Below are 12981 nucleotides of genomic sequence, written 5' to 3'. Positions count from 1 at the left end.
ATCTGTGTTTTCCTGCTGCTTCGATTCAGCGGAAGTTCATAGTTGAAACTTAAATTTCAAAATCATTAATAGGCTTTCTTGTGTGGGATGACCAGACTGTTTATCCATTAAAATTTCCAGATGAAAATGTTTCATTCATTGTGTTTGGTTTCTTTGTCTGCCTGTGTACAGTATTGTCTATCCCACACCCACGTACGCGCATCATTATCTGCAGTAAGAAGCGCGCTGTTATCTGCTCCTTGATCCTCAGGAAGACCTCAGCAGGAGCCGTACATGTGGAGTTTTTCAGCGAAAGTTCCACTGAGAGCGAGGAGGAAGAGGAGCAGCCTGAGCGCCGTCCAGAGAGCAACACAGACCTGCCCTCTGAATACTGGCAAATCCAGAAGCTGGTGAAATACCTCAAGGTATTACAAAGTCACCCTATACACTGCTGTTTCTTTCTTTAGATGGATCTCATCCCAAATTAGTGAGAACTGTACAACTGCAGGCAAAGGCAGGCCACAATTGACAGGAAGCATTAAAATTCATGCTCTTTTCCTGTCATCTGTACAACAACTTTGATGCTTACTTGAGTCCGCAGTCAAATGTCTAACACTTTTATAGAACTGCAGTCCATGGAAATTATATTTAGTCACAAATGTGCAGCAGTGAAGGTTCACCAAAGGAAATTTTCCTATCCCACCGTCACATCCAGCTGCCATGCCTCAGTCACATCAAGACACTCTTAGCGACAGACAGGATGTCAGATGAAATGAAGAGTGGGTTTATCCCATTTAAAGCTGCGCTTTGTTGGAAGATGCTTACTGAAGTGCTTGGCTGGACTTGTGGATTCTTGTTTTCTGACACAGAGCTGTTTGGTTGCAAATGCAAGCCAAGGCACAGGGGAAAGTACTGTCTGACGGCAGCAGCTGTACATGCTGTTTGCCCAATCCACAGAAGCATGAAAATGAAGCACGCCTCCCATAGATCTGACAGGGCATATGGGGAATATTAATGTGTCAAAACATGGAAGAAAAAATAAGGAAGACAGAAATGTCAATGACCCAGACTGGCTGGGAATGCCTCGGACTACTTGACTTCAGAAATGAAGTCGCCCCCCCGCAGTGGTCCCTATTACCTATTTATCTGGAGAGTATCATTCAGATGGGTTATATTAAAGCAGCGCCTTACGACCAGTCCCTTTGTCTTTAACACTGAAAATACTTTAATTACTGTTTCTGTTTCAAGAAATGATTTTTTTTTTTGTTGTTATTCTTTCAGCGTGTAGCGTTAGTAATAATTCTGAGACGGTGTGTGAATTCTCCATATTACCCATTAGCTCCTGGCTTTTGTAGCTTGTTGCTCAACGAAATCGTGCGTGCCGCAACCAAAGAAATCTTTTATAGAAAACACTGCAGTCAAGTGCAATTCTGAGTGGGTATTTTTAGCTTAGCAAAATAGAAAATAATGGAAGGAAATTCCCATTCTAAAAGTAGGCGCTTACTGTTTCCAGAAAGGGAAAAAAAAAAAAGATCCAAATGATACGAGAAAGGCAAATTCAGGAAAAGAAGAGAAAAAAAAAAAACAACACCCCTCTGCTTTGTAAGTTTTATACTTTTCAGTGGGATTGTGGTGAGTGCCTTTGGGTTTTGTGTGTGTGTGCTGCTTCAAAAAGATGCATCAGTGCTATAACCAACATGTCCCAGTTTTCTATCTGTCTGGAAACTACACAGCGCAGTTATTTATGGGGTTAGTCCAGTAGTCATTTTATAATATCATTACCATCAGATGCTGAAACTTCACATGAGCCAAGTAAAATATCTGTTTTATTTTAGGAGGAGATCTTTTCCCCCCTTTTTTTCTTCGCACTATAGGCAGGCGTTTGTACTCTAAGAAGTGAAAGAACACTTTCACTGAGATTCTGTTTTGTGTTTTAATGATGTGTATGTAAGAATATTTGCCTATGGGTCCGATGTGTTTGTTATATCTGTGTGACTGCAGGGTTACAAGGACTTTTACAAAATCCAGAATTTAGACTGAAGTCAGTATCTTGTAAGAGTGTGTTTGTGTTCAGTAGATTTCATACTGACACGGAAGATGTTTTACAAAATTCACCTCGCATCCACAACATAAACATCCGCTGTATTTATTGGCTGTATGCTGCATGTATGACGACATTTAAAGCACGGGACTTTTGGAAATTATGTAATTTCCAAAAGTGGAAAAGCATCATTTGAAAACTGACTAAAAGAATGTTAAGAAATTTGGCAACTGAGCTCAGAAATAGAATTTGAGAATTTTTGTCCATTAAATAAACAATTAGATAAAAAATTTAAATAAAGACCAAACTTTCCAGTGGAAATCAGTTGAGTTGTCCTTCCTGCACACAAAACCATTTTCACATTCTCAGAGAAATATTTACTTGCAATTTTTGTCCAAAATGTTACCAGTTAACAGATAAAGATTTTAGGAAACATAAACATGGTTTTGTGTTCCATCCCCATTAAGGTTGCACCCCCTCTGCTGGACAGCAGCGGTACTACAGCACTTTTATCCTCTCATGAGAGCAGTACGACTAATTGCTGTGCTAAAACTAATGCTGTTCCCTATGTAAAACGTCCAGGATCAGTACACTTTATCAACAGAGGGCCAGTTGTAGCTACTGTAATAAGTTAATCATTTTTCCTGTCTTTTTGAATAACTACAGCACTCAGTCAAAACATTTTATTTTCAGTTATTGTAATTCATTTACAACATGCCTAATGTGGAGAATTTTCTCACGAGAATAATGACATCCTGTCATTCCACTGACATAAGCAACTCTCAGCTCAAACACATAACTAGACGTTTGCTCACCATGCACAGTACTCATTTTATGATAATGAGGCCCATTAGGTGATTAAGTTTTATGTTATAGGAGATCCCATGTCAAATACAAAGCTGGAATCAGCCAATAATCATTCTTTCTGTGCACTCCTGCTGGACTCTCCCTATAACAGAGTCTGAGACTTGGTTTGTTCTTGTCATTAGGAGCTTTCCTTCTGAGTCTACTATTAGAGCACAGAGTCTGAGTGCACATGCATCTTCTATAGCTTGACCTCTGCCAAGACTCGGCAGTCTTTTCTTACACTAAGATCTACAAAGCATTTTCAGTCACCCGAGTTCACCTGACACCAGTCCAGCATTGCAGACATATTTCTGTCTATCTGAGCGTCGTGCTTATGTGGATATTTATTCTCGCAGTTCTGCATGTGGTCCAAGTCAAATGCAAAACAGCATCAAGAAAAAGGTTGACAGGGTATCACTGACAGCACTGTTAACCCCATTCCTACTCCCACATACTACGTGCTGCGATTTGTTGCCCTGGAGTGACTCTGGCAGGGCAGTCTGTGTCTGTAGAATCCAGTCCGCCGCTCTGAGGGAACCACACCAGAATAAGACCTCCATTCAGTAGCACGGAGGCCTCTGCTATTTAGTAGCTCGGGCAGAGACACCTGCAGTAAAAGAAGAGAAAAAATGTTTTAAAATGCTTTATGCAGCTGATATCAAGTTGAGGAATGGACCATGTTAATACATTTTTATGCTTCAGATGCTCAAATTTAATTGTTTAGTGATGAATATGATCCCAATATGATGCAATTTTCAGAGTGATTAATACTAATACTAATTAGTCTCCAGTCTTTTACTTAGTGATTTACCTTAAAATGTATATGAAATCTTTTTTCAGCAACACTACGAACAGGACTTAAGGTTCTGGTGTTGTGTAAATTCATTGTGTTTGAGCTCATGACTGCACAAAAAAAAGATCTGTTATTTATGGATTATTCCCTACTCCTCCTGTAAACTATTGAATCTTCACATTTTACCACAGATGTTCAAGGTCGATTTAGGATTCTAATAATTTTTTGACTCTGTGATTTCTATCGTCAAGTCAACTATTATGATCGAAACAAATTTGCACTTTGTTTTAAGTAGTAATAAGAAAACCTAAGTGAAGTACAGCACGCAAAACATCTCTGAACAAAGATAATAAATATTGGCGTAGATATTAGACTCCTTTACCAAGTTTGAATTTCTTTTTCTGTAATAGAATTTCTTTTTTAATTTGTTCCACATTGACCATCTGCACCTATCATGTTCAAAGACAGACACCGTAAAAGATTGTCAGATGTTGTCAATGTTTTAAAGAATGTCGACAATACTTCAAGACCAAAGCTACCAAAACTGAAAGCATATGATCTGTTTTCTGTTCTCCCAGCTATCACCCTTAAACATTGCGTTTGTGTTGTTTTTACAAGGTACGAAGCTCGCCTGCCGAAGCCTTTGAAGAGTTAAAATGAAGCAGACAAAGGAAGCAGTAGATCCACTGCTGTTAATGGGCAAATGGTTCACATTTAGGCTAGCATTGTGATATGGAGAACACATGTGCCTGTTACCCTGCTGTGTCTGAGCACTGCTTTGTGAGGAAGATATGATCAAACACCCCTTGAAACTGTGGCACAGGTCTATACCGAGGAGTTACCCCCTCCACAATTTGCATCAAACAGATGATTTGGGTTATTTTCTATGTAGACGGGTAGTAGGATAATCTAAATTCTTTTGCTTGGTTAAAACAATCTACTCAGATTGTTTGCTAAATGTGCAATTAATAAAGCTTTGCCAGGCAAGCTTGAATCCATTTAATCTGATTCTTTTCATGGCACATTTTAACCACTGCAAAAAAGGAATCGTATTGGATGTTCACTTGCCAGAAGATTTTGGACTGAGCGCGTCGGTGTCACATATTAAAGACTCGAAGCAGGCCTAGTTCTGCAGCACCTATCTGTTTACTTTTTGCACAGATTACTTCATATTTATGTTCAGACTTTAGTTAGGCACTGATTTACATCATATTTGCTATTAAAGCTACTCTTCACTGGAAACAAGCATACCAAACTGTATGTATGTGTACAGTATGTGTTTGTATATATTTTCATACTGATCATGCTCCATGAAATTTGTCTATGCAAACATATATTGTTTTTGTATATGTTTTCCATTTCCACCTCACCACACTCTGAAAATATGTGCATGTATACTCCGAGGAAAACGCTGGGTTCACACATTCTCACCGCATATCCTGTCTTTACATATATATATATATGTATATGTACATCTATATACATATATAAAAGGACCTCTGCCTGCCTGAACAGTACTTTAAGCTTCTCACAGCACCGGCCACGAGGTATTTTGAGTGCTGTAATGCTGTCAACATCAATCTACACTTTGGACATTATGTGGATTTATATTGGATTTTGGAAAAAGACAAAAACAATTTGGATACTAAATTTAGGGGAAATAATAAAAAAGATTGAGCTTTCTAACTACAGCATGTGTCACGTTTGACCACACATGCGTTATTTTAAATCCCTCTATTGTTTCTATTTGACTTTTTTTCTGCAAACACACTGGAGTTAAGTGGCAATAAAACATAATCAGTTCAATTTCCTGCCTTGTGTGCAGAGAGGCTTGAGTTTGAATCAAAGTGCAGATTTTCCACCCTTAAAACACTTATTGACTGAGTGGTGTTGTAGTCAGTAAGTTGCTAATAGCTGGGATCTAAAATGATATATGGACATGCTGTTTAGCAACGGTCAATGCATTCTGTCTTATAAATGCTAACTCATTAGCATTAGATTAGTTTTGGGCTCAAGAGCTAACAGTAGTTTTCTTAAGGGGGATGTCTAATGGCTTCCTGTCTTGGGGTCACTTCTGTGCTCTGATAGCAGATAATTTCATTCCATCACCATTAACCACAACCAAACTAAACGTGTAAAAGGATGTGGTAACTACAACTCCAGTGAGAATGCTATTGTGGAAGGAGTGATTTCGGGGACAGGAATGTTGAGACCTTTGTTTCCTCCCCCCTTTCCTAAATATCTCCTGATTATGTCACTTTTGTTGCTGAGTTTTATTTATTCTTGCTTGGCATTGTTATTTCAGGGAGGCGACCAGACAGCCACCGTGCTCACTCTTTGCGCCATGATGGACTTTAATTTGATGCAGGACACATGCCAACTGGCCATCCGGGACGTCGGTGGCCTTGAAGTCCTCATTAACTTGCTGGATACAGACGAAGTCAAATGCAAAGTGAGTAGCTGTGCCAAAGCTGGACCTGGACAGCCTGCAGGCATGAACAGAACTCACCACGTATGCCAGCCTGTGTTTTAGTAACAGAAACCCAAATGTTTGGTAGTGAATGTGTCTTTAAAGACACAGTATAGCAATATGTTTAGGTGCTTTTTATCCAGGTTTTCTCACAGTATTTTGTCTACTGTTAGTGAACATGCAAACGTTTGGCTTCATATTTCACAGCATAAACAGAGGCCTCATTTTGGCATCGTAACAGTTTAATTTTTCAATCTTAAAACAAATCTAGAAATTGTATGTTTTTACTATAATTTTTTGTTGCACATGTTTTGCAAATAGATTGGATCACTAAAAATCCTGAGGAAGATCAGCCACAACATACAAATCCGGAGGACCATTGTAGACATGGGAGGCCTGCAGAGTATAGTGAAAATTCTGGATTCACCAGTAAAGGACCTTAAGGCCTTAGCTGCAGAGACCATTGCTAATGTGGCCAGGTTTCGCAGAGCAAGAAGAACCGTCAGGCAACACGGTGGTATCAAAAAACTAGTGAGTATAAATCCACTGCACATTTTAATTGTGCTTTTTTAGCTCTGTAATTTCAGTACAACAGGAGGGTAGCATCTACGGACTGGAACATATTCTTTCTGCATCGTCATTAATGAAAACTTATGTTAGATTTTCATCATCATATTTTTCTTTCTATGCTTGTCTCTGCTGGGTTTGTGATTTATTACCACCTTTTTGTTCCCAGCCACAGTCACTTTGGAGACATATTTTACATTTACTAATTGTTTTTTGTTTAAAGTGTAAAATAAGTAGTAAATTGCTCTTTTCACACTGTACTGTACAGTAGACTTCTGACAGTGTCCAGTCGGTTTTTTAAGGTGGCTGAATGGGTGCTGAGTAAAACAGGTAGAATGTCTCCTACTTCCTCTGACCTGCATCCATGTTTGTTGACAGAAGGACCTGTGATTAAAGCCGCCATGGATTGTATATTTTCCTCAGTCCTAAATCGGATGTTCTCATGTGCAAGTCACTCACGGAAGCAGATTAATTTCACGCTATTCTACAAGACCCCCTTTGAACTGTGCAGTGTAAAATAGCTTTGTCTGCTCTGTCTCACTGACCAGGAACTATGAATTAGAACACTAAATGATGGCCATAAACCATCAAACTGGGCTTTCCAGGCCTAACATCAACATCTGTCCTGACAGTTTTCCACTCCTTGCATCTCTGGTGTTTTCAAGCTTGCAGACCATGTGGTAATAGATTTTTAATTACACTCTTAATCATCGCCAAAAAGTTGCTGTTCCCATCTGGAGCCATCCATTTTCACTTCAATCTTGCAAGCAAACTTTGGAGGGTTTTTGAATTTATGTCAGGTTCACTGAATTTTTGTACTTGTAATTATGGAGGCTTTCTACTTATATACACACGGCCTCCTTGCTTGCCTGCATGCATTCTTATGTTTATTTCTATCCACATGTAAGTCTGGTGTCCCCTGTCTGATCAGGTAAAGCTGCTGGACTGTGTCCCTAATTTAGCAACCCCAAGTGCAAATCTGGATGTGGAGGTGGCCCGCTGCGGGGCCTTGGCACTGTGGAGCTGTAGCAGGAGTACCAAGAACAAGGAGGCCATTCGTAAAGCTGGTGGCATCCCTCTGCTGGGACGCCTGCTCAAGTCTCCACATGAAAACATGCTTATCCCTGTTGTGGGCACCTTGCAGGAATGTGCCTCAGAGGTGAGGACAGCCACAGTCTGTGCAATAAGACATGGATACGTGGTTCTGTTTGACAATTATTTGATACAGATATTGAATGAACAGATCCAAATGATCCAACTAATTATTGTGCTAGGCAGCATACACCTTATTACCATAGATGAGCACAGTTCCATATCATTGTCTGCTGGAGTTTATATTGAATTAATTCCACTTATGCTGTCAAAATCCCCAAGAAACACTGAATTATTTTATTTCTTAGTCTTTTTAGTCAAAAATGTGCGTGTCTGAAGAATTAAAGAAACAATAGAATGAATATTACTGTCTTTGTTTTAAATTGGACGGCTTGGAGAGGTACTGAGAAAGGAGGATTCACAGATGCTAAATATTTCCATGAAATCTGATGATTTCCCCCCCTGAGTTTTTTTTTTATATTTGAAATAAGAGTTGAAATACCTTCAAATAATATAAACTTCCCCCTACAAGTGAATATGCAAATTTTCATTTCAAACTGATACCTGATAGACACCAGGTTTTCCTCAGGCTACACTCAAAAGTTTATTTAAAATGATTCTAACTTTGTGTTGGATGCTTTTAGTTCCTCTGTTAAGCAGCATTTTGGACCAAGACAGGCTTCCAAACTATTTGTGATATTATTACTGAACTTGTAATTGGTGAATGCTGAGAATAGTGAATTTAAAACACAGCCCTCGACTGTCAGATGCTGCACATCCAACAGTGCACAAAGTCAGGTATAAACAAATAAGTGGAGTAATAACACGTGTACTGCAGTGAAGTCCATGTAGATTGACAATGATGATTAGAATAAAAGTACAAATATTTGCTGCAAGATGTTCAGATTAAAAAGAGGCTGACTAAAAGATGAAAAGAATATTAGCCCTATGTAAAGTGATTAAATGATTATCCATGTTTATGCTGATTCTTTTGTTACCACAGGAAAACTACAGGACTGCCATCCACACTGAAGGAATGATCAAGGATTTGGTCAAAAACCTAAGCAGTAACAATGATGAGCTACAAATGCATTGCGCAAGTGCAATCTTCAAGGTGCTTGCTTTTCTTTTTTGTGTGCAAAAAACAGATTTTTAAAAAAATATGGACTAAAATTCTTCTTTAAGATCTCACCTCCGTAGCTCATGATGCAGGTTGCAGCTGAATTAACACATATCTCTTAATATTCCTGTTTGCTTTACAGTGTGCAGAGGATAAACAAACCCGTGACCTAGTGCGCAAGTACAAAGGCCTGCAGCTGCTGGTTTCACTGCTTGATAAAGCGGACAACAAATATCTCCTGGCTGCTGCCACTGGGGCCATTTGGAAGTGTTCCATCAGCTTGGAGAATGTGACCACGTATGCACAGACACAGTCTGACAGTATCACTGCTTGTTAACACACACGTACTGAAACACCAGATGTATAAATGATGCATACACACAAAGACCATGCAAGTATAAAGACAGGATATGCAGTGACAATGTGTGGACCCAACATTTAGAGGACACATACACATATTTTCAGAGCAATGAAAGGCTTGTGTGGTGAGGTGGAAATGGAAAACTTGGTAATATATGTTTACATAAAACAGAATTTCATAGAGCGTGATCAGCATAAAAATAGATAGAAAAAAAACTCCACACTCTAGTGGTTGGTGCCCTTCCTTCAAGCTCAGGTCCTTTACCAGAGACCTGGGAGCTTGAGGGTTCTCCACAGTATCTTCGCTGTTCCTAGAACTGCTCTTCTGGACAGAGATCTCTGATGCTGTTCCCATGATCTGCCGGAGCCACTCTCCCAGTTTGGGGGTCATGGCCCCAAGTGCTCTAATTACCACTGGTACCACTGCTGCCATCAATTCCCACATCTTTTAAACTTCCTCCCTCAGCCCTTGGTATTTTTCAAGCTTCTCGTATTCCTTCTTCTTGATGTTGATGTCACTCCTGTCTGATGTGGTAGACCCCAGCCTCCATTGCTCTTGTGCTAAGGGCCTGTTCTTGAGCTGCCATTATTAGTGCCTCTGTGATGTCTTTCAGATCAGCTTTTTCTAGCCACTGATAGGACTCCTTGATATCAGCCACTTCTTCAATCTGTCAGTGGTACATGCCATGTAGAGGCTTATCTTTCCATGATAGTTCCTCTTCTTCCTCCTTGCCTTTCACTCACACTCACTTAACAGTTCATCACTGGAGGCCATCTTCCTGATGAGTTCCTGGATCTTTGTTGTTTCATCCTGAATAGTGGCTCTGATGCTCACTAGTCCCGGCCTCCTTTCTTCCTCTTAGTTTTAGCTGTGCATTGTGAGGAGCTTTCTTGTCTTGATATCAGTGGCTTCTATCTCCTTCTTTGACCAGGTTAATATGTTTAATATATGTTTTAATATGTTTTAATGCCAGCGGGGTATCTGATGACTGGCAGGGCATAGGTGTGGATGGCTCAGACTTTGTTCTTCCCATTCAGCTGACTCTCCAGGACCCGCCTCACTCTTTGCTGATACTTGGTTGTGGCTGACTTCCTTGCAACCTCCTCATGGTTGCCATTTGCCTGTGGGATTCCAAGGTATTTGTAGCAGTCCTCAACATCTGTTATGGTGCCCTCTGGTAGTTCAGCTCCTTCGGTCATGATCACCTTGCCTCTCTTAGATGTCATTCGGCCGCATTTATCTAGTCCAAATGACATCCTGACGTCCTTGCTGTATATCCTAGTGAGGTGTATCAGTGAGTCGATGTCTCACTCAGACCTGGCATACAGCTTGATGTCATCTATGTAGAGGAGGTGGCTGATGGTCGCTCCACTAGTATCCACAGAACTAGTATCCATGGCCACTCTTTGTGATGATGTGGCTGAGGTGGTTCAGGGCTATGCAGGACAGCAGTTGGGACAGAGCATCTTCTTGGTAGATATGTTGACTTCTGGAATTGGTGTCCAGGGTTGTCTTCCACAGTCCCAGGTTCCTGAAGGCCCTTAGTGTCCTGATGATGTTGTAGAGTTCCAAGCATTCCAGTATCCATGTGTAAAGCATGGAGTCGTAGGCTGTCTTGCAGATGCAGGCGGTGCACAGATTTGTATGTCTGATCTTACAGTCTTGAGTGAAAAGTCCTGTTGATCAGTAGCTGGTGTTTAGCTCCTCAGGTGTTTCTCCCAGTTCCCCTCTGGGCCCTGCTCATGTATTGAACCATGTGCCTACTAATCTTTTCTGCTATGATGCCTGACAGGAGCTTGGTAGTTTGATTGAACCGCCCCCTTCTGAGGATCTTTCATGATCAGGAATGTCTGACCTTGGGTTAACCAGTCTGGGTGGGTCCCATCCATTAGCAGCTGTTTTGTATGTATATTTCTGCAACACAGTTTAGTTTGCTTGTTTCCAGTGGATAGCAAATGTATATGTATATAGATATGTTATATAAATATGTCTATATAGATATGTTATATACATATGTTATATAGATGTACATGTATGGTTGTTATTGTGTATCTTATAACACAGTATTTAATTTTATTTTGTTCTGCCTCTGATCTTTCTCTTTATCCTCCACAGGGTCCTTTGCTCTGAACGTACATAGTCAATGTTTCTGTTGCTCTCTTTCAGTCAGCTGTTTTGTTCTGTTTGTGATCCCAGAAGTGAGACAACCTAACAGATCAGTTTGACTTCTCTTGTCTTCACTATTGAGCGTCTCGGTTTCGCATTCAGCAAAATTGCGCCTCTTTGCTGCTTTTATTTTTGGGAATATTTAGTTTAGGTGTTTTTATATTGAAATGATTCATTAGTGGAGTGTCAACATATCTTGGTTTAACATGGATGTGGGAAATTGACTCCTGCATGTACATATAATTTCAGATTTATAATCTTAATCTTCTATATAAGATTTATATAGGGAGTCACACGTACAGAAGGCTTTATCAGTGCGGCAAAATAATGTATATATACGTTTCTTCCTCTGTGTTGACATACAGTGGTCATAAAACTACTTAGTTTTATGCATCTGGCACTTTGACTCATGCAGACACATATATCTAAAGCACATTGCAGCCATCTCTTTTGGGATTTACAGAATGATTGCATTTTTTGTTATTTGTGATAACAGATTAGTGTGAATTTGACAGATTACTCACTGCACATAGGAACAGAAATCTAATGAGGCTCTGTGTAAAAAGTTTAATAGGAATTGAACATTTTGTCCGCATGTGCCCATAACTTTTGAGACATGTGCCTGCTAAGCTGATGTGGTTAACAGCAGACTTGCAGTATGTAAAAAAAATTAACAGCAAAAATGGATATGGAACACAGGGAGTTCAGCCAATATATGTGCATTATCGTCGTCATGCCATAATCACATATGTTACTTTTATATGCGGCTCTCACTCAGTCATGACTAGTTGTATCACTCTTTCCACTCTTCACTATTGTCATTCCTCCCTTTGCTTTGCCATTGTGTCCGGTTGAAGTGATTACTTGTGTAAAATGTCAAGTTTTTGTATGGATTCTATCAAGCTTTCATCTTTTACATGAGTGTTTGCCTTTAGATCTCGTACTTTTCCACCGTTAACAAAGGATCAAGTAAATGTGCAGATTTTACAAGCCTTAGTGATGTGTCATTTAAAGCCCATTAGTGCTGTACCAGCTGAAGGCATACTGAAAGAGTCCGACTTAAGATCGGAATTTTTAATGTCAGAACATGCAGGCTGACAGGGCCTCTAATCATTTGTCATGTAAGACAGGAATTTATTTAAGTGTCATTTAACCTAGTTCCTTTAGTCGTGACATTTCTGGAACGGTTTCTGACTTGCACTTGAGTGTCAGATGACTTTTATGTCTGTAATTTTCCTTCCTTCTAAAATAAATAATGCCCAGACTGTGCCCTGGCAGACCAATACATTTCCACTAGTGCACCCCTGAAAGAATGATTTAGCCGTATTTATTTTCTTTTTCAGTGTGAGGCTGGGAATGTAATATGTAACCCACATGCAGTGATTTAATACCTCAGTAACACATTCATCAATTCAAAGCTTATTGTCCTCAATGTAGCCAAAAAACTGATAAGACATCGTTACTTTATCATCCTTATGATAACAAGGATGAAAGCTAAAGTTTTCTGGTTTGTGGGGCAATTATCTAAAAACACTTTTCTTGTTGT

The 12981-nt window shown here is 39.7% G+C and overlaps 1 protein-coding gene across 1 annotated transcript in view; it reads left to right on the top strand.

Moving 5' to 3' along the window:
* Positions 1-12981, top strand: part of odad2 (outer dynein arm docking complex subunit 2) — a 38986-nt gene that overhangs the window by 10785 nt on the left and 15220 nt on the right. Inside the window, exons 9-14 of the mRNA XM_072378456.1 lie at positions 251-404; positions 5965-6111; positions 6451-6660; positions 7628-7855; positions 8792-8902; positions 9051-9205. Coding sequence (XP_072234557.1) covers positions 251-404; positions 5965-6111; positions 6451-6660; positions 7628-7855; positions 8792-8902; positions 9051-9205 — 1005 coding nt within the window. The remainder of the gene's footprint in view (positions 1-250; positions 405-5964; positions 6112-6450; positions 6661-7627; positions 7856-8791; positions 8903-9050; positions 9206-12981) is intronic.

This window comes from Leuresthes tenuis, unplaced genomic scaffold (assembly GCF_036924035.1).
Source record: "Leuresthes tenuis unplaced genomic scaffold, fLeuTen1.0.hap1 SCAF_24, whole genome shotgun sequence".
Taxonomy (NCBI): domain Eukaryota; kingdom Metazoa; phylum Chordata; class Actinopteri; order Atheriniformes; family Atherinopsidae; genus Leuresthes; species Leuresthes tenuis.
This window is presented reverse-complemented; position numbering and strand designations above follow the sequence as displayed.